The sequence below is a fragment of the Tenrec ecaudatus genome, chromosome 7, assembly GCF_050624435.1.
Source record: "Tenrec ecaudatus isolate mTenEca1 chromosome 7, mTenEca1.hap1, whole genome shotgun sequence".
NCBI lineage: Eukaryota > Metazoa > Chordata > Mammalia > Afrosoricida > Tenrecidae > Tenrec > Tenrec ecaudatus.
This window is the reverse complement of record NC_134536.1, coordinates 128195717-128215059: the sequence shown is the minus strand read 5'-3', so window position 1 is coordinate 128215059 and position 19343 is coordinate 128195717. Positions and strand designations below refer to the sequence as shown.

Sequence of the window (19343 nt, the reverse complement as noted above, 5' to 3'; positions counted from 1 at the left end):
CAGGGGACCCTAGGACCAAAGTCCAAGCGGGGGTTTTGCCAGGCTGGTCCCTCAATGGGAGGGTGGAGTGGGGGCCCTGGGGGAGCATATAGGGATGGAGGCATGGGAGGAGAAGGGAGATTTGGGCGAAGGGAAGGATTACTGGGAAGAGTAGAGAGAGGCTATGAACTGGTGGGGGGGAGCAGCCCAGGGGACCTGGGGGTTGGCGGTGGGGGACTAAGGAGACATCTCTAAGTCTGTTCAGAAGGTTAGCTGTGTGTCCCGTGGGTTGGGCTGGCAGAAAGGAACCTTGGCCCCTAGCCTGGCGGGAGCTCCTGTAGCTGGCCTACAGACGCTGCAGTGTTGGTGGGTAGGTTTGAATCATCACTCAGGCCCTTGCCTGCAGGGGCCCCCACCAGCACCCCTGGCAACATCTGGGGAGGGGGTGGTGAGTAGGAACAAGGGCCTCTCTCTGCCCAGATGCCTCTCCCTGTGGGTTCTGCCAGAATCCACGGTGCATACGTGGGCTCCATCAGGTCCTCGTCCCTCGCCCCTCCCTGCCACTGACTAACCCTGGAGAGACACGGTTTTCGCGCGCTCTGAGCAACGAGCCCGTGCCAAATTCTTCTTCCAGGGAAACCTCCCTAACGGTTCTGGAAGGACCCCTTAACTGTATCTGAGGTCGGCCGGCCAAATAAGGCTTCCGGATGGACGCACGATCCCCGCGACGTCCAGCACTGGGCTCTCTGTGCATAGGGTCATTCGAAGAATGCGACTGTTGAGGAGGTCAGAAAGTGGGGAGGAGGAGGCATCCAAATCATAAACTGCCTCCCCTCTTCCCCAGGACCCGTTCCCGCGGGAGCCAGAGCGCGGTGTTCAGACGGAGACCACTAGGGGGCGCTCGGCCACCGCAGGGAAGTGCTGGCAGCGAGCTGCGAACTTGGAGCAACGTCTGCGTGCGAGGACGCGTGTGAGTGTCCATGTGCGTGTGTGCGTGAGTTTGCATGTGCGCGCGCGCGCGCGCGCGCGTGTGTGCAAAAGATGAGCGTGTCGGAGGAGAGAGAAGGTCAAGGGTCACTCCAGGATTTCCAATGAGGTCCGTGTCCCTCTCTCCACTGGTCCCTGGAATTCCCACTCCAATGCGCCCAGCTAAGAAAGGATTAGATCGGGCCCTGTCCGCACATAACCTCACTTTCTTGTCCCCTCCTCCCGAATGCTACCTACCCCCCCGCCCCCCAGGAGTCGGTGTCTCTGGGTGGAGTTTGGGGGGAACAACCGAGCAATTTCCAGGCCTTCGGTGGGAGATCTCGCTCGCCCTTGCCCCGGGATGGGTCGGGGGTCCGGCGGTGCCTAGGAATCCCCGGGGGAAGGGCGAACCCGGGCAGCACGTTACCAGCGTCCAGAGCCAGAGGGGCGGAAGCCGGGGAGCCCAGTCGCCGCCCCGGGGCGGGGCGGGGCGGGGCCAGCGGGTTTTTTTTTTTTAATCGCTGCTAGCGGTGGAGAGCGCAGAGGGCTGGGGCCGCAGGACTGCTAAGAGGCAGCAGCGGCGCTCGGCGGCGGGGAGACTCGGCTGCGAGGCGGACAGACCCGCGAGGCTACCGCGCAGGGGCCTCCGCTCTGGAATCTGAGACCCGTTTACCTGGGGTGTACGCCCGCCCTGGCTGCTGCTGCTTTTATTTTTTTTCTTTTTTCTTAGACATTTTGAAAAGCCGTATTCCTTCCCGGTTTAATTTATTTTTGCTTCCCATTCCTCATTTAAATCGGGCCGACGGTTTGGGGGTTTGCTCCGCCACTCGCTATCACTTCGGATTGTGGACACCAGCGCGGAGAGGTAGCCAGAACGCCAGAGAGAAGTAGAGGAAGGAAAGAGAGAGAGAGAGAGAGAGAGAGAGAGAGAGAGAGAGAGAGAGAGAGAGAGAGAGAGAGAGAGAGAGAGAGAGAGAGAGAGAGAGAGAGAGAGAGAGAGAGAGTCAGTCTGAGCGCACGAGCCAGCGACAGGGGCAGAGTGAGTGAGTGACCTGCTTTTTTGGGGGTGACCGCCGGAGCGCAGCTTGCGCCCTCCCCCTCCGGATCCCGCATCGTACCAGCCGCGCTGACGGACAGACAGACAGACACCGCCCCCCGCCCCAGCGCCCACCTCCTCTCCGGCCGACTGTCGACGGCGGACGCGGCGGCGAGCCGCGAGCTGGAGCCGGAGCCCGCGCTCGGAGGCGGGCTGGAGGGGGTCGGGGCTCCCGGGGCTGCGCTGAAACTTTTCGTCCAACTTCTGGGCTGTTCTCGCTCCGGAGGATCCGTGGTCCGTGCCGGGGAAGCCGAGCCGAGCGAAGCCGGGAGAAGTGCTAGTTCGGGCCGGGAGGAGCCGCAGCCGGAGGAGGGGGAGGAGGAAGAAAAGAAGGAAGAGGTGGAGGAGAGGGGGCCGCGGCGACTCGGAGCTCGCGAACCGGGCTCATGGACGGGTGAGGCGGCCGTGTGCGAAGACAGTGCCACCGCCGCGCGCGCTCCCCAGGCCCCGGCCAGGGCCTTCGTGCCAGAAGGAGGAGAAGACCGCCGAGGCGCGGAGGAGAGCGGGCCGCCCCGCAGTGCGAGCCGGAAAGGGTGCGCGAGCCGCGTGGGTTCTAGCCGGACCTCCGAAACCATGAACTTTCTGCTCTCGTGGGTGCACTGGACCCTCGCTTTGCTGCTCTACCTCCACCATGCCAAGGTAAGCGGCCGTGCCCGCCCGGTGCCGCGGGCCGCTGCAAGCGCCTTTCCCGGCTGGGGACGTGCGTGCGAGCGAGGGCGCGCGCGCGTGGGGGGATCCGTGCCCCACGCGGGTCTGCGGGCACCGGGCGCACGGCATCACCCCAGATCGTGGTGCGTGTCGGGGGACGCTCGCTAGGTGGGAGGGCACTAGGATAAAGTCTCGCCGCCCACGCGGGCCCTGCCCACCCACCAGAGTCACCGCACGTACGATCTGGGCCGACCGGCGGAGGGCGGGAGCCGGAGGAGGAGGCCGAGGGGGCTGGACTTGCGTTGCCGCCGGCGGCTGAAGTTTGCTCTCGGCCGCGGGTCCCGGACGAACTGGAAGTCCGGGCAGCGGGGGCGGGTGCCGGCGCCCAGAGGGGAGGGGGTGCTCGGACCTTGGACTAAAGAGGGCAGAGAGCGGAGGGTGGGGGTGGTGGAGGGAGGGCGCAGGCCAGACAGGGGGCTCGCTGTCACTGCCGATTGGCCTCCTTGGCCCTCACCGCGACTTTGGGAAAAGTTTTGTGATGGGTTGCAGCGGGGACCCCCTCCCCGCTGGGCCACCTGCGCCGCGCCACCCCCGCCAGTCCCCGCTCGCGTCCCGCTCGGTGCCCGCCCTCCCCCGCCCGGCCGGGCGCGCGCGGCGCGGAGCCGATTACATCAGCCCGGGCCTGGCCGGCCGCGTGTTCCCGGAGACGCGGCGGCCGGAGCAGGGAGCCCGGGGCAGAGAGCGGCGCCCCTCCCCCCGCCGGCCCTACGCGGGAAGGTGACCTCTTGAGGTAGCCCCAGCTCGGGGACCCAGGGACCCACCCCCGCGCCTTCCCGCAGCCCCAGGCCCTCTTCTCTCTTGGGCTAGGGGGAATTTTGGGGACTGACCCCCCCCTTCTCCTTCTCCCCATTTGCTGCCCAGAGCGGAGCGAATCCCATGTCACCCCTTTATTTTTCACCACCTCCCCGAAAAGCCTCCTTCAGGCCCTTCTCTTGCCCTAGAGTCCGGGGAACGCAATACCGCTGTTGGGAGCCGGGGATCGGAGCCCACCGGCTCAGTGCTTTGTAGACTACCTAAAGTCACGACCAGGTGACAGTCAGCCTCCCTCCCCTCCCCCACACTTCCCAGTGGAGCTGTGCCCAGCATTTTTGGGGTGGCTAAAGGGAAGGTGTGAGGAGAGTCCCCCTTTTGCTTTGCCCCTACCCGGTCAGCTTGGGAGTAGCTCTCCCAGGACTGTGGGAAGGGGCTCCTGCCCACCCTCCCACCTCTGCCCTCTGGGGAAGTGACTCAGGGTCTTCCACAACCTTGGGTGCACCCCCCCCCCCTTCCCCAGATCTCTGTGGTAACGGGAGAGGAAAAGAAGCTGACTGGCCAGCCGTCCACACGCACTGTTCTGGTGCAGTGGGCATGGGAACAGAACACAGGAGCAGAAGCAGGTGGTTTTGCAACAGGGAGCTTGCCCACCTTACTTGCCAGTCAAGGGGGTTGGATCCCTTCCTCTCTTCTCCTAGACCCCACTCTGGCCACAAAGTCCTTTTGGAGAGGGGACAGAAGGAGGGGAGAATGGGCAAGGGTCCCTGCTGTCATCCAGAGCTCCTCAGACCCTGGCACAAAGGCCTTGGCTCCAGGCCTCTGGGTTGGAGGGGTGGGGGGCGGGGTAGTGGGGAGGAGTGGCTGTCCAGCCACAGTATGACCTTCAGAGGCCCCCAGAGAAGGGCACCTGGCCCCTCCCTGCCCAGAACCACCCCTCCTGTTGCCCCTTGGCCTTTGGGGTGTGTGTGACGTTTTTGTCTTGATTCCTCTTGGAGCCCAGGAGCAGTGGAGAGTAGAGGGAGAAGGTGGCAGGGGTGGGTGGGTGGGTGGGTGGGTTGAGGGAGAAGAGAAGGGGGTATTATGGGTATGAGTGAGGGGCAGAGGTGGAGACTTGGGAGGGGGCCCCTTGAGGTTGCTGCAGGGGAAAGGGGTCCCATTTGGAACCTGGAAACTGTCAACTTTCCCATGAGGGGCTTCCTCTGGCTTTGGGCCGGAGCATCGGATCTGGCTGGAGTGCCTAGGGGGTTGGTGTGTGTGGGAGGCAGAGAGGCAGATGAGGGGCTCGCTCTCTTTGGGGTCTGGAGTTCAGGGAGCTTGGATGCAGCGCTGCTCCCTGGGGTTTGCACCGTGAGAGGAGCCTGTGGGACAGGAAAGGCTGGGAGAAGCCGTTGACTGCAAGGCACGGTCAGCTCCACCTGGCCGCGATTGTTGACCTTCACAGCTTCTGGGGAGGGGAGGAATAAGCCTGTGGGGGTGGGGAGGGGGTGAGGGAGGCCACTGGCCTCAGTGGGGCAGGGGGCCCCCTAGGGGTTGGGCAGTAGAAAGGCATAAGACTTCCCTGGATGCATTTGAAGCAGGTGCCCTGGTGTGCAGGGGGTCTGGGAGGGACAAGCCACTGGGGATGGAGTGAAAGTGGGAGGTGGGAGCCTTGGGAAACACAGTCCGGTTCTAGGGAAGATCTGGACAGGGGTGAGAATGGGGTTCCTCTTCTGCCTGCAGACTTCCTTCCCAGGTCGGTAACTCTCGTAGACAACCTGTGGCTCTGTACTGTTCTGATGACTTGCAGGAGGCTGGGTGGGGGAGGGTGGTGGATGCCCTTCGGTCCTCTGCACCCTCTCCCTCCCCAACACCAGCTCACCCTGGTATTTGTCATGTCAGCAGGAGAAGGTCACTATGTTGTTTTTCACGCCCCCGGTCCAAGCTTGTCCTCTCGTTTGACCCTAATACCTCCCGGAGGCTTTGGACCAGGCTCTGGGGGAGCCTGAGGAGGTTCATTTGTCTGAGTGCAGCTGTGGAACCCTGAGAGTAAAGGGTGGGGGCTCTGAGGAAGGGGCGGGGTAGGGGTGTCATCTCATGGTGTGAGCTCTCCACCTCCTACTTCTCTGGTCAGTCTTTAACCCAATCCTTGGATTCAGAATGGGAGCAGCCTGGGAGTGCGGGGCACGCTGCTGAGTCCACAGGAGAGCCTGCCTTTGGCCTGGGAAAAGCCAGAGGCCATGACTGGGTGGGTGTGACCCCAGGAGGGAGCAGGGCTGCTCTGGCCCCTGCCCATGCCTCCACCTTTCTTTCTCAGTGGTCCCAGGCGGCGCCCACCGTAGAAGGCGGAGAGCTGCACAGCAACCAAGATGGTGAGTCCCTTGGGCTTTTGGATGCAGGATGGGGTGGGGAAGGGGCACGCTTCTGGGGTGGTGGTGGTGAGGAGGGCATCTGGAAAAGGAGCTGTGCCCCTGAGGTGAACCCCACAGTTGCTCTCGTCGGACCCGTTAGAAATTGCACTTGTTGCTTTTTGCCTGTGTTCATTCCAGTCAAGCTTTATTTGGATCGGGAGCTCTGCTCAGAGAGCATGTCCCAGGACCCCCGATGTCTGGGGGGGGGGGCGAAATGCCCCCTTTCTGCTCCCAGAGGCACATGGATGTTCAGACACCCTCTACCAACTATGCCCACCAGTGGGTTCTGCCTGGTGGGGGTTAGGCTGGCACCCTTTTTGTCCAGAGAGTTGGAGATGCTCAGCCCAGCCTAACGGGACTGCTGGCTACCAGCCCCCTACACCCCAGTACACATTCCCGAGGTGGTGAAAGCCCTCTCTTGCTGTCCCTTACTACTGCTTCCAGGACGCTCGGGTGCCCTGCACTTCCCTTCTGGGCCAGCAGAGGGCTAGCCCTGGTGCCCAGGTGCCCCGCCCCCACCCAGCCCCCCATGCTGCCCGTCTTTTGTTCCCCTGTGGTTGGGAGCAGGGGCGCCTCCCTTTTCTCTGGGGACTCCCCTGCTGCCTTGCTCTCCCCAACACTGAATGTGGCCTCGGCTCCAGCCTGGGGTGGGATGCCCGATACTCCTCTAGTTCTGCCCCCTGAAGAGGGAAGGTCCTGGGGTCTTCCTCCAGGCCAAGTTCCCTGAGCTAAAGCCAGTGTGGTCCTGGGGGTGGGGGTGGGGGTGAAGGGCTCTGGGAGCAAGTGTCTTCCCTTTGAGCCTGGCTGTGGCTAATCTGTTCTGCCTCCGCTGTCGCTACCTCCTTAGCCCCCCTCCCGTCTCCCCAGGCTTTTCCTGGGCCTTGACCAGCCACTGGATGGCCTGTGCCAACGACAGACCCTCCCCACCCTCCACCCCACAGCGTGCTACCACCCTGCTTGGCTTCCAGTGGTCCCTGTGGTCTGGGAGAGGCAAGACAAATGGTCTTTGTTTGCTGGAGGAAAGGTTGTATGATAAATAAGGAAAACCACCAGAGCCTCCTGTTAGAGCACATGTGTGTGTAGGGCCTGGGTGGGAGAAGACAGCTTCCTTGGAGGCGGGGCTGGGGTGGGGTGCAAAGGGTCCTGTGAGTGGCCCCCACTCCCATCCCCCTACCACCCCCCCTCCCCCCTCCCCCGTCCTTGGAGAAAGCCCAACCTGAGTCTTTGTATACTCAGCTACCACTGCCAATGTTTAGGTCAGATCTTTTTGTCTTCCCCTCTTGGTTGGGGCTCTGTGGCCCCAAAGCCCAGGCCACCCCTGTTCCCCGATTATAGGAAGGTCCCAGTTCAAGAATTCTTGATTAGTTACCTTCAATGTAGACTTGGTTACAAAGACGAGAGAGTTGGAGCCCAGCCTCCTTTATGCTTTACAGTGACTCTTTACCGTCGTCCTTTGGGGGTAAAGCCTGTGCCCATTGTCCAGAAAGGGCAAGCCGAGGCCTCATCGAGGCCTGGGGGACTGGTTTGGATTCTCACACGGTTCTCTTTTCTATTTTCACACCCATGGCTTTCTTGAAGCGCCTTATCCCCGCCCTGATGCATCTTGAGCAAGACATGCCCCCGGCTCGTCTTCCCTTGTGGAAGGCAGAGGGCAGTGAGCAGCCCCTGAGCCACGGGGCAGAGGCTCAGACTTTATCTGATCTGGGCTGAGGAGCAGATAATAACCCCTTCCTAACTCATTTCCACCTCCATTTCAGAGCCTTTAGGGATCAACGAACCCCCCTTTCTGGGGCGATCCAGGCCCTGAGGCCCAGGCAGGGGAAGAACAGGCCCAAGGTCACACCATGGCAGGGCCAGAGCCCAGGCCTCTGGGTGCCTTGTCCTCCCTCCTGTGTTAGGGGAGTGCACTCCGGGCCAGGGCTGCTGGGTGGCGGTGGGGTACGTGGGAGGGGGTGGGCGCGGGAGGAGTGGCTGGGCCACAGTTTGGAGTAGTCATTCCTGAGTCCTGCGTTTACTTTTTCTCAGGGGACCCGCCCCTGTGGCCCAGAATTACCCCTTCATGCTTCAGTGCCCGCCAGGCTCTGCGGCTGCCCGGGAAGCTCTCGGTGCCCTGGTCTCCCTCTCGATCAGCTTCTCAAAATCTCCTTGACTGCACGGGCAACGCTGCCGGCTTTCCCGTGGGGAGGCACTTTGCCTTTTGGGTGGCATTACCAGTGGCTGCTTGGGCCCAGTGGGCCTGCAGACTCCCACCTGCCGACCCTGGACTGAGGCTCACCACTTCCTGAGCCCATGTGTCCCCCCCCCCCCGTGCCACCCCAGGGAGACTGGCAGGTGGACGCTGCCCCCCTGCATTTTGCATGACCTAGGCCTGGGAAACCTCTGTGCTGAACCAGCTGATTTGAACTCCACCACTTTCTAGCCGTGTGACTTTGGGGCAGGTTCCTCAGCGTCTCTGAACACCCCCCCCCCCATTTGTAAAGTGGGGGTCCTAACAGTGGGAGGGGATGTGCTTGGGAGGAAGGCTGCTCACAGCACCTAGCTAGCTCAGTAATGGTGGGGGGTGGGCCCTTGGGGAGGGCAGGTTCCAGGGAAATGGGAAAGGTTAGCCAAGTCGGCGGTTCCTCTTTTAAAGGAAGTCACAGATAGCACGTGGCAGCGTTCTTAGTGCCTCCCAGCCCTCAGCAGGTTTGCCCACACGCGGTGTCCTGTGGCATGAGGGCCGAGCCGGAAATGGGCTCGGCGTTCAGCAAGGCAGACTCATCAGATACGGCAGGCCATTCCCGCAGGACAGGCCAGCTTCCCGACACTCTCAGGAAGGGGCTTCCACCCCAGCAGGGGAGGAGGGGACACCCTTCTTGGGTTTGCATCAGGACAGGAGGAGCCTTACCGAGCTGGGTGCCACCACCCGGGTGACTGTCCCGCTCACGGGCTGCCCCCTTCCGCGCAGTGGTGAAGTTCCTGGACGTCTACCGGCGCAGCTACTGCCATCCCATCGAGACGCTGGTGGACATCTTCCAGGAGTACCCCGACGAGATCGAATTCATCTTCAAGCCATCCTGCGTGCCCCTGATGCGCTGCGGGGGCTGCTGCAATGACGAGGGGCTGGAGTGCGTGCCCACTGAGAACTTCAACATCACCATGCAGGTGGGCACCTTCAGGCAGCGGTGGCGGGGCGGGGTGGCCACTAGACTGGCACCAGCCGGTCCCAGAAGCTCCTGAGCAGGGAGGGGCCAGCCTCTTCTTGCCCAGCCCCCTCCCTGAGTAGGTAGGCCTGGGAGGACAAAATGCTTGCATGGTCCAGGTTCCCAGCAAGCCCTCCTGGCCTTACATCCCTAGGCTTGGGGGCTGGGGTGGGAGGGTGGTGGGGGGAGGAGACTAGTAGCTATGACAGGAGCTTCTGTCTCCCTCTCTTGGAAGCTGGGTGAGCCAGCTGTTGGTGTTGCCTGGCAATTGGGGGTTTCTCAGCCTTGATGATGCTGGTGGGACCTTGGAGATAACCAGAGAGGGGCTGGCTCTTGGGGAGCTGCTTGGGGAAGGCAGGGGGTGGGGATGTAATAGGGGGAGCCTCTCGGGATGGAAGGAGGGGAGGGGATGGTGAGTGGTGAATACCAGGACTCGAATCCCAGCCTGGCCAACCCTTGAAGTCATTTCAGCTCTCAGGAGGAGCAGGGCTCCCCAAGATCAGCAGGGCTGGGGGAGCTGGTGTGGGACCTGAGGCTCTTCTCAGCTAGAGCTTCTGGTCCCACCCTACTTCCTCCACTCACCCCTGCTCTGTAGACCACCCTCCTGGGCATTGAGTGGCAGGAGCTTCAGGGGTGTCCCATCTGGGTATGGCTGGCTGGGTCACTAACCTCTGTGATCTGTTACCTTCCCCCAGATCATGCGCATCAAACCTCACCAAGGCCAGCATATAGGAGAGATGAGCTTCCTCCAGCACAGGACATGTGAATGCAGGTGAGGCTCGGGGAGCCCTCTGGACGTGCCCTCCAGGGGCCTGCGCCTCGCTGGGGTCGGACACGGTACCCCACAGCATTGGGGGAGGGATTCATTGGATCACTGTACGCAAGAGATGATTGAAACTGCTGGGTCACGGTCATAAATAGTGCGTGAAGTTCACACTTACCGGATGCACAGGAAAGTTGGTGGTTTGAACCCACCCGGGGGGAGGAGGGTTCTATGAGCAAAGGCCTGGCATGGCGGGTGCTTCTCTAAAGATGAGAGCCAAGAAAACCTGTGTGTGTAGAGGCAGTTCTACTCTGCTGTGTCGTGGGGTCCCCTGCTGGCCAGCTGACCCCAGCAGCGGTAATGATCATTTATCGTCATGATCACCAGCTTAACTCCACGCTCTGTTTTGTTCCCCCCCCCCCCCCCCACAACTCACTGCAGACCAAAGAAAGAAAGAGCGAAACAAGAAAAGTAAGTCGTGGCGACACCAGCACACCTCCATATCCTTGGCTTTGGTTTAGGACTCTCAGCTGCCTGTCCAGGGTTCTGGTGACCTCCCTGGGCCAAGGAGCGGGTCTGCTCGGGGCTTGTGGTGTCAGCAGCGGGATGGCTTGGACGTCAGGAATTTGCTTCTAGGATGAGTGAGACCACCCAGCCTGGGGCGGCCTGGGGCAGAGGAGATGCCCGAAAGGCTTCAATGCCATTCTTGGCCAGAGCTTGCTGTCTTGGTGTGTTGAGGAGTAGGAGGGGATGGAGCGTGGTGGCAGAGAGGCCAGCTCTGTGTGTCCGAGGAGAGGGCTCTTCGGGTGGCTTTCGTTGGGGTGCAGTGAGCCGGCTGGGCTGGGACGTGTCTCTGTGCCGGCCGGCCTGCCTGCCTGCCTGCCTGCAGAAGTAGTGGGCCCGAGGGAGACCCATGGCCCTCCGGGCTGTGGAGATCATCTTTCTGAGACACATTTCTAATGCGCAGCAGCTGAGGGTCAGGTTGAGAGGGGCCAGGGACTGGGGCAGGGGTTGGGGGCAGTAAGCCTTTGAGACAGGTAAACAGCTGCCATCAAGGATGAGCTTGCAGTGAAAAGAGACCGAGAGAGAGCACCTGTACCTTCCCTCTTCCCTGCCCTTCCCTTCACCCTGTCTGGCCCCAGCACTCTGGGCGCACCCAGGTCCCCGGAGGCTTCAGCCCAATACCTCTTCCCCGAGTCTTCTACTTCCAGGATCACTGTAGCTACCTATCAGAACAATGATTTGGCTCAGAGAGAGAGAGAAAGAGAGTAAGACTGAGTGAGTGAGTGTGTGTGTGTGTGTGTATGTGTGTGTGTGTGTGTGTGTGTGTGTGTCTAGACCCCCACCCTTCCAGTGCTTTTTCCTGCTAGGGAGCTAGACACATCCCTCTCCTGGGTCCCTTCCTGCCTGCCCACCTCGCCCCTCCCCATGTTGGCAAGCCTTTGGAGGTGTCTTCTCTTGGACCAGCACATCTGGAGAACGCTGGCTCCCTTAAGGGGGACAGGATACAGCCTGTCCCCTTGCCTGTCCCCCAGATGCCTGCTTTGCCCATGGGTAGAGCAGGAGGCTCACCAGGGCTCGGAAGAGAGTCTGGAGAGATGGTGTAGCAGGCTTTGACAGGCTGAGGAGAAGACTCGCTGCCAGGTGACATCCTGGCCCCTCCTCCCTGTGTGTGCCTGCGTGTCCGGCTCCCACCCCACCCTGGGGCTCTGGCTGCAGTGTTGACGACACCCAGCCCCACCTCCCCAGCCTCGGTTATGACTGGGCCGGCTGGCACCTTTTATGTGCCGCCCTTGGTCTTGTGCCAGCAGCTGCCAGTGTAGCTGGTCCCCTAAGCTGTGATCCCCTGAGGCAGGGCCCCTGGAGGGGTCTCCTTGCGATTGTATGTGGAAATGGAGCCATCCAGGCACGGTCCCACCCCCACCATGTCAAGTCAGGTCTCTGACTGCCCTATACTTGGGGCCTCCACCTCCCACGGCCCCCTGGGTGCTGGGAAGAAGCCTGCCCTTGGGACTTTGCTCTGCCTGGGACCAGCTGCCACCACAAGCAGGGAGGCCCTCTGGTCCGGTGCCCTCTACCCAGGCCCGGCCGGACTGAGGAGGAGATGCCAAGTCTGGCTGTGTGAGCCACCCCTTCTGTAGCACTGCTCCTGGGAGCCCCCCATGCAGACTTGGTTGCTTTTTTACCCCCACCCTTGTCCTCCCCACCCACCACTTCTCTTCCTCCCCACTTCCCCTCGCTGTCTTTCTGTCTGTCTCTGTTTTTATTTTCCAGAAAATCAGTTCGAGGAAAGGGCAAGGGGCAAAAACGAAAGCGCAAGAAATCCCGGTATAAGTCCTGGAGCCTGTACGTCGGTGCCCGCCGCTGCCTTAACTAATTCCTTGGCACCTCCTGGGCCCTCAATCAAGCTCCTGCATATAGCATCCTCTAACCTTGCTGCCCTGCCGTCTGCCCTCCAACCCCCTCTCCACCCCAACCCCGGTCCCAGTCTCTCTCTCTCTCTCTCTCACTTCACTAATTAGCACCACTGGGTGGATGCTGTGGCGTGGCTGGTCCACAGTGGGGCTGAGGTTGGGCAGAGTGGGCCTGGAAGATTCGGGGAGGGAACTCTGGCTTGGCTGGGCACTGACTTTCTCTTACCCACTGGGCGCTGGTGGCGGGCCCATGTTGGCATGGATTCTGGGCACGGGTGCCCACTTGGCCAACTGGTTTCCACTGCTCTAGACTTCTGCACTTGTCTGGAAGCTGAGGCGGGTGGGTAGGGAAGTGTGGCATGAGGAAGGGGTACGAACGAGCATGTTGCCGGCTGGAGGAGGAGGCTGGCAGGGCCAAGCCCCCCAGCCCCCCTCCACGGCAGCAAGTCCTCCTTTGGGGGCAGCACCTCAGCTTCTCCTGGACTTGGGGCATCTGGAGGAGAGCTACCCATCCCATACCAACTTAACCCACGGCACTGCAGCCAGCTTCCGTGGGGCTGCTTTTCTTTGGGCTGGTGGCTGTGGTGGGTCCTGCTCTGGGCCCTGGGTCGGCAGCCTGGCCTGCAGACACTGCCTCAGGGCCTTGCCTTCCATCCTGCTCACCTCTTGTAAGGGGGCCTGAGCATAACCCCTACACAATGAGGAGGTGGTCTTTGGCAAGCTCTGGTCCCCCACGCGCTGTCTCCCATTCGTGAAGAGTCATGGGTGCTTTTCCGGGGTGGCAGCAGTTGGGGCCCTGTGGCCAGAGGCGCCCCCACCACCGGTGCTCATGAAGCCCAGGACTGGCCCTTCTGGCAGCCTTCCAGAAGCCTGCGTACTGCCCATGTGTGCCCATCTCTTCCTGCGGGCAGGTCTCCTAGCCAGTGCTGCCTCTGTCGCCGCGCGCGCTCTGTCTTCCACTGCAGGGTTCACATCCTTCTGGGGCGCAGAAGGGCGCGAGGGCCATAGAGCCGGGTGGGGCGGGGTGGGGCGCGTCCTCAGACATGTCAGGGGGTGTTGCATGGTGGTGTTTGTTTTTTTCCCCTCTCTCTCTGCTGACGCTGTAGCTTAGACGTCTTTCCTTTTGCCTTTTTGCAGTCCCTGTGGGCCTTGCTCAGAGCGGAGAAGGCATTTGTTTGTACAAGATCCGCAGACGTGTAAATGTTCCTGCAAAAACACAGACTCGCGCTGCAAGGCGAGGCAGCTTGAGTTAAACGAACGTACTTGCAGGTTGGTTCCTGGAGGATGAGCGAGCAAGTCAGAGGAGGAGCCTCGTGCAGAGAACGGGGAGAGGAGGAGGGAGACCGCATGCGTGCCCGAAAGGGGCTGGCCGCTTGCTTGGCTTCTGCCTGCCTGCCTGGTCATCATGACCATCTCTTGCTTGCAAGGCCCCTGTGGTGGGCCCTGGATGGTGGTCCAGCCTGGTGGTGCCCCTCCAGAGGTGGCCCTGGTTGCCCGAGTGGGTAGGCTGGTGTGGCTTCATGTAGTGGCGTGGATGCCCGCTGTGTGTTGTGTCCTGTGGTCCTGCAAGGCGTGGTGGCTGTTGGTCCTGAGGTCCTGTTTCTGACCACTACTCATCCTGGGAGCCCGGCTGGGTGTGTGGGACGTTACAGTTCACGGAGGGCCCTGGCCGAGGAGCCTGAGAGGCATGGGCTCGGTCTCTCGGGTTAAGGGGAGGGAGGTCTTCTGATGCCGCCGAAGATGTAGCATCCTGTGATGAATGGACACTGGCTACTTCTAGTCCTCGGCCAGTTGTGGTGATAGATGGCCCCACGTCTCTCCCAGGGTGGCTGGGGCAGGGGGCCAGGACCACTGTGCTAACGTTCGTGCATCAGCTCCTTAAAACCAGACCCGGTGTTGTCCCCTTTGTGACTGTCCCTTGTCCGAGGTGGGGCCGAGGAGGTGTTGAACGCAGCTGGCCCAGCTGAAGGGGGTGAGATTGGGAGCAGAGGGCTTGCTAGGTGGCCAACTGTCTTTTGATGCCTGGACTGGTCTGTCTTCTGGGCCAGGGTGAGCTTTTCCCCAGGAAGAGGGGCTTTTAGGGGACACCCTCCACCTCCAGGTGGGGCCAGGCTCCTTGCAGATTGTCCAGACACTCCATTCCCAAAGCCCTGGGGGTGCAATGCCCTCCTCACCCCCAGCCAGCAGTCTTGGGGCTTGTGGTGCTCCGGGGACCCAGCCCAGGTTGTCGGTGAGTCTTGGTGCTAAGGGAAGGCTGGCAGTGTTTGTTCATACTGAGAGCTGGGGGGACTCTGCACGCCTCCAGGGCTGGGCAAGAGGCATTTGCCTGCCGACTATTCTGCAAGAGGCTGTACAGGATGGGGGAATGATTGAAGTGACCCCGGAGCTAGCTGGTCACCCTAACTGCCAAAGTGCTCCCCAAGTCCTCAGTCGGACTCTATCTAGGAATTTCAAACTCCCTGCCTCCCGTCCCCCGCCCAACTCAGGGTCCCATTCCCAGACTTTCCAAAGGGAGTGTCTCTGCTGCCTCTTCACCATGGGGAGTAGAGAGGGTTCCGGCGGCCAGCCTGGGGGCAGCGGTGCTGTGAGAAAGTCAAGCTGTCACCAGCACCCTGTTTTCCCCCCCACCCTAAAATCAACATCTGAGAAAGGAACGCGCAGGGCACCCGCCTGGCCTGCTTTTGCCATTAACTCAAGAGAAGGGAGGCAGGGGGAGGGCTCAGAACAGGGGACATGACCCTCAGCTTTCTGGGGCATGGACTCCCTCCACCTCCCTCTGCTGTGTCCAATGGGGGACAGCCCCCCACCCGCACCCCCCAGACTCTAGGATGTTCAGGAGGGGCTGCTCTTTGGTCCTTGCTGTTTGTTGCTCTGTGAAACGTCCCACGTTCTTGTCTCGTCTCGACTAGACTGTAAGCTGTAGCAGGCAGGTGCGGTGGCTTCCCAGTGTCATGGAAGCCCTGACTCCTGCCCCAGACTCCTCAGGCTCAGGGCTCCCTGTGGCTCTGCAGCACAGGCCAGAGACCTGGCAGGAGAGGGAGGAGGGTGCTGCCTGCCTGCCAGGCCTCCTCTCGGCTCTAACCCGCAGCCTCTGTCTCCCTCAGATGTGACAAGCCGAGGCGGTGAGCCGGGATGGCAGGGAGAGCCTCCCTCAGGGGTTCAGGAACCAGACCTCTCACGTGGAAAGATTGATGCCGAATGCCCCAGAAACCACACAGCTGCCGCCGCCACCTTCACCACCGACAAAGCAATCCTTAATCCAGAAACCCGCCATGAAGGAAGAGGAGACTGCGCACAGACAGCACTTTGGGTCCGGAGCGCGAGACTCTGGGGAAGCATTCACGGAAGCATTCCCGGGCGGGTGACCAAGCTCGGTCCCTCTTGAAATTGGATCGCCATTTTTTTCTTTCTTTCTTTCTTCTTCTTTTTTTTTTTTTTTTGCTGCTAAATCACCGAGCCCAGAAGAGTAGAGAGTTTTATTTCTGGGATTCCTGTAGACACACCCCACATATATATATATACATATACATGTATATATACATATATATAAATATATATATATTTTATACATCTATAAAATATATATATTCTTTTTTTAAATTAACATTGCTAATGTTATTGGTGTCTTCACTGGATGTAGCTGACTGCTGTGGACTTGAGCGGGGAAGAGGGAATCTGATCTCTCGAATCCCTCTTTGGAAAAGGTGCAGGGCCAGGGCCTGGGGGCAAAATTGGTCTGCTTTTGGGAATACTGACAAACCCAATCCTGGCCCCAAGCCAACTACCCTGAGTCAAATGGACAGAAGGACAGATGGCAGGTACAGGGACAAGAAGGTTGGCTTCTGACCAGGAGTTGGGGGCACCTCAGGACATTGCTGCGCTTGGGGATCCCCGCCACACCTTGCACGGGCACCTTGCCCTCCTGGGGCACTGTCTGGAACGTTCAAGAGCCTTCACCGGATGGCCTCCACCTAGTCTCACCTCTCGAGCCTGCCTGCGTCCGAGATGCCCACGGAGACCCCAGACATCCTGGAGAAGACAAGGGGGATGGGGGTGGGGTAGGGAGGGGTGGGTGCGGGAAGAGCAGCCCGGAGGCAGCTCCTCCTCCTGGGAGCCGACCCTCATCCTCAGAGGGAAGGACCTTGGCCTTCTGTCTTGGAGGCCCCCTCCTCTGCTCCCCAGTCTGGGGTGTAATCCAGGAAAGCCTGGTGTCCTCAGACCACTGAAACCACTAGTTCTGCCCCCCCACGCCCCTGTGGGGGGGCAGGGGGGTCCTGGCTGATTGTGTGAGTGGCTGACCCTCCTCTGGCCCCTGACCTGTCCCTTCCCTCGGCATAGAGAGAGGCAGGGCAGGGCAGGACCCACAGACCCATCACAGAGGCAGAAGAGCAAGTTTTATATACGGTACTTATTTAATGACCCTTTTTAATTAGAAATTAAAACTGTTAATTTAATTAAAGAGTAGGGCTTTTTTCAGTATTCTTGGTTAATATTTAATTTCAACTATTTATGAGATGTATCTTGCTCTCTGGCTCTCTCGCTCGCTCTTTTGCTCTCTCTTATTTGTACCGGTTTTTGTGTATGAAATTCATGTTTCCAATCTCTTTTTGCCCCGATGGGCGGCAGGTACTTGCAGATATTTAATTTTGCTAACACTCAGCTCTGCCCACTTCATTTCCCCAGCCCCCACCACACATTCCTTTGAAATAAGATTTCAATATACATCTACATACTATATATATATTTGGCTATTTTGTATATATACATATATATGTTTATGTATATATGTGATTCTGATAAAAATAGATACTGCTATTCTGGTTTTTTTATATGTAAAAACAACAAAAATAGAGGGTTCTACATACTAAATCTCGTTCCTTTTTTAATTTTAATATTTGTATCATTTATTTATTGGTGCTATTGTTTGTCCATAATAATTGTGGGGGGGGGAGATATTAACATCTCGTCTTTGTCTCTAGTGCAGTTTTTCGAGATATTCCGTAGTACATATTTATTTTTAAACAGCAACAAGAAATACAAATATATCTTAAAAAGAAAAAAGCGTTTTGTATTAAAGATTTTAATTCTGATCTCAAATCTACTCCTGTTTCTCTTTCTCATTGAATCCTTGTTCCAGCCTTCCTTCCTCCCCCACCTCTCTAACCCCTCCCTTGGGGGAGCTGGCATTTGTCTTTGGCCTGGTAGATTGGCCACAGGTGTCTAGGACACGGGGGTGACCCACCTCAGCATGTCGAGGAGAGACTCTGTGTCTAGCCGGGCTGGATCTGGGTGCAGCTGGTCTACTGCTGGCCTTGATGTAGCATAGGGGTTCTGGACATGAGTGGGAAGACAGGAGGGGCCTTTCCTGAAATGGGAACCATCGACCTTGGTGTCAAGGTGCCTTCAGGAGCCATGTGATCCAGGTGCATCAATGGTCCAGGGAGCTTCTGTCTGTTTCTTATCTTGCAGCCCAGGAAAGGGCTGGAGGCTGCTAGTGGGAAGGGGTCTGTGACTAGCAGGCAAACTCAGTCTTTCATCGTGAGTCTTAGAGTTCCTTGAACTTCTGCAGGAGAGATCCATCACTCTGACCTGCCCACCTTACGGCACCACTCCTCCGCTCTGTCCCGTCTCAGGTGAGGTAAAAGCTGTCTCTGAGAGGCATGAGCAATCCTTTGTCCTTGGGGTCCTGCTAGCCATGCTCATTGGGCCAGTCTTGGTGGTAGGCCCAGGAGCCTGCTGTGAGTCAGACACCGCTCCACCCCTGAAGGGTCTGGTGGAGCAAGCGAGTGGGGAGGCGCAAACAGAGCGGGATGTCTGTGATGGGTGGTAAAATGGGACAGTCTGTGAGATGGGAGGGGCAGATGCCAGGGGCTGAGGAGAGCATCCCACACAGAAGGGGTAGTGGTGAAGGCATGGAAGTGGAACGTAGCGGGCATGTGGGCCAGGAGCATGAGGCTGCAGAGGAAGGTGAAGTTAGCTCCTGGGGACCCTGCAATGGGTGCTGAGAGCCTAGAACCGGTCAGGGAGGATTGGTAGTTGAGGGCTTGTAAATAGGGAGTAACGGAGCAGCTTCCTGCCTGGCCGCCTGCCACCATCCTTGGAAACGCATCTCTGACTTCAACACTCATTCTAGAGAGACTGCGAAGGAGGGCCGCTCTTTGGTGGTGTTCACAGCTGCTTTAGGGGTGGGGTGGGGTATAGTTTGCAGCTTTTTGGGCCATGCACACTCTTAGACTGGGTTGTCTATGCTCTGACCAAGAACTGGATGGAGTTCGAGTCTGGTCGCCACGGAGCATTTGGTCTAGCAAGTGCTCATTGGCCAGGCTTGTACTTAGCCCACACCTGTGCTCACGTCTGTGAGCTCACCTCAGCCACACACCAGCACTGGGAGGCAGGTGCCGTCGTTGGCCCCAACTGGGCATTTTAATGCACCCCCACCCGAGGAGCCTGTTGAGACACAGACCCACTCATGTCGTCCCCCCCCCCCTGCCTTTATTCTGAGTAAAAGCCAAAGTGCATACAGTGGCCTTACCAGACCCCACAGCACCCGGCTGCCTATATGCTTTCAACTCCTCTTTGCTACTCATTCCAGCCTCCTGGCTTCTCTGCTCCTCAGATGGACCAGGCACATTCCTCCCTCAGGCTCGTCCTGCTCACTGTCCCCGCTCCCTGAAACACCCGAAGTGCTCATAGTCTTGGTCAGCCATCACTCTCCCCAGGAGGTCTGCCAAGACGGAGGCGTTTACAATGGCTGTCCCAGATTCCCATTGTACATACCAACCGGTAACGCGTTCTCTTACACACACACACACACACACACACACACACACACACAGAACGTGATGCAAAATGTAAACAATCCTGGGATCCACACTCGAAAGGGCAAAAGAAACAGGTGACCTTAGTTAAATGCTATTTTTTTACAAACATATTTATTTAACTCTCATGTACCTAAAATAGCTGTTTCACACTTGCTACAAACATCAGTAAGAGATTTTTTACCTTGGGGCTGTAGGACCCTGACCTGTATTTGTGCTTAGCATGCGTCTCAGATGGGAGTGGTCACAGCCCCAGGGCCCCATAGCCACATGTGGC

General features: G+C 59.2%; 1 protein-coding gene across 1 annotated transcript; it reads left to right on the top strand.

Annotated features, from left to right (window-relative positions):
* Positions 1 to 1996: 1996 nt before the first annotated feature.
* Positions 1997 to 17349, top strand: VEGFA (vascular endothelial growth factor A; the record flags this gene model as incomplete). The annotated part of the gene is made up of 8 exons (XM_075555028.1): positions 1997 to 2680; positions 5796 to 5850; positions 8837 to 9033; positions 9767 to 9843; positions 10276 to 10305; positions 12109 to 12180; positions 13386 to 13517; positions 15353 to 17349. Coding segments are annotated over 8 exons (1269 nt in total), but the record flags the coding sequence as incomplete, so codon positions are not given.
* Positions 17350 to 19343: the final 1994 nt, after the last annotated feature.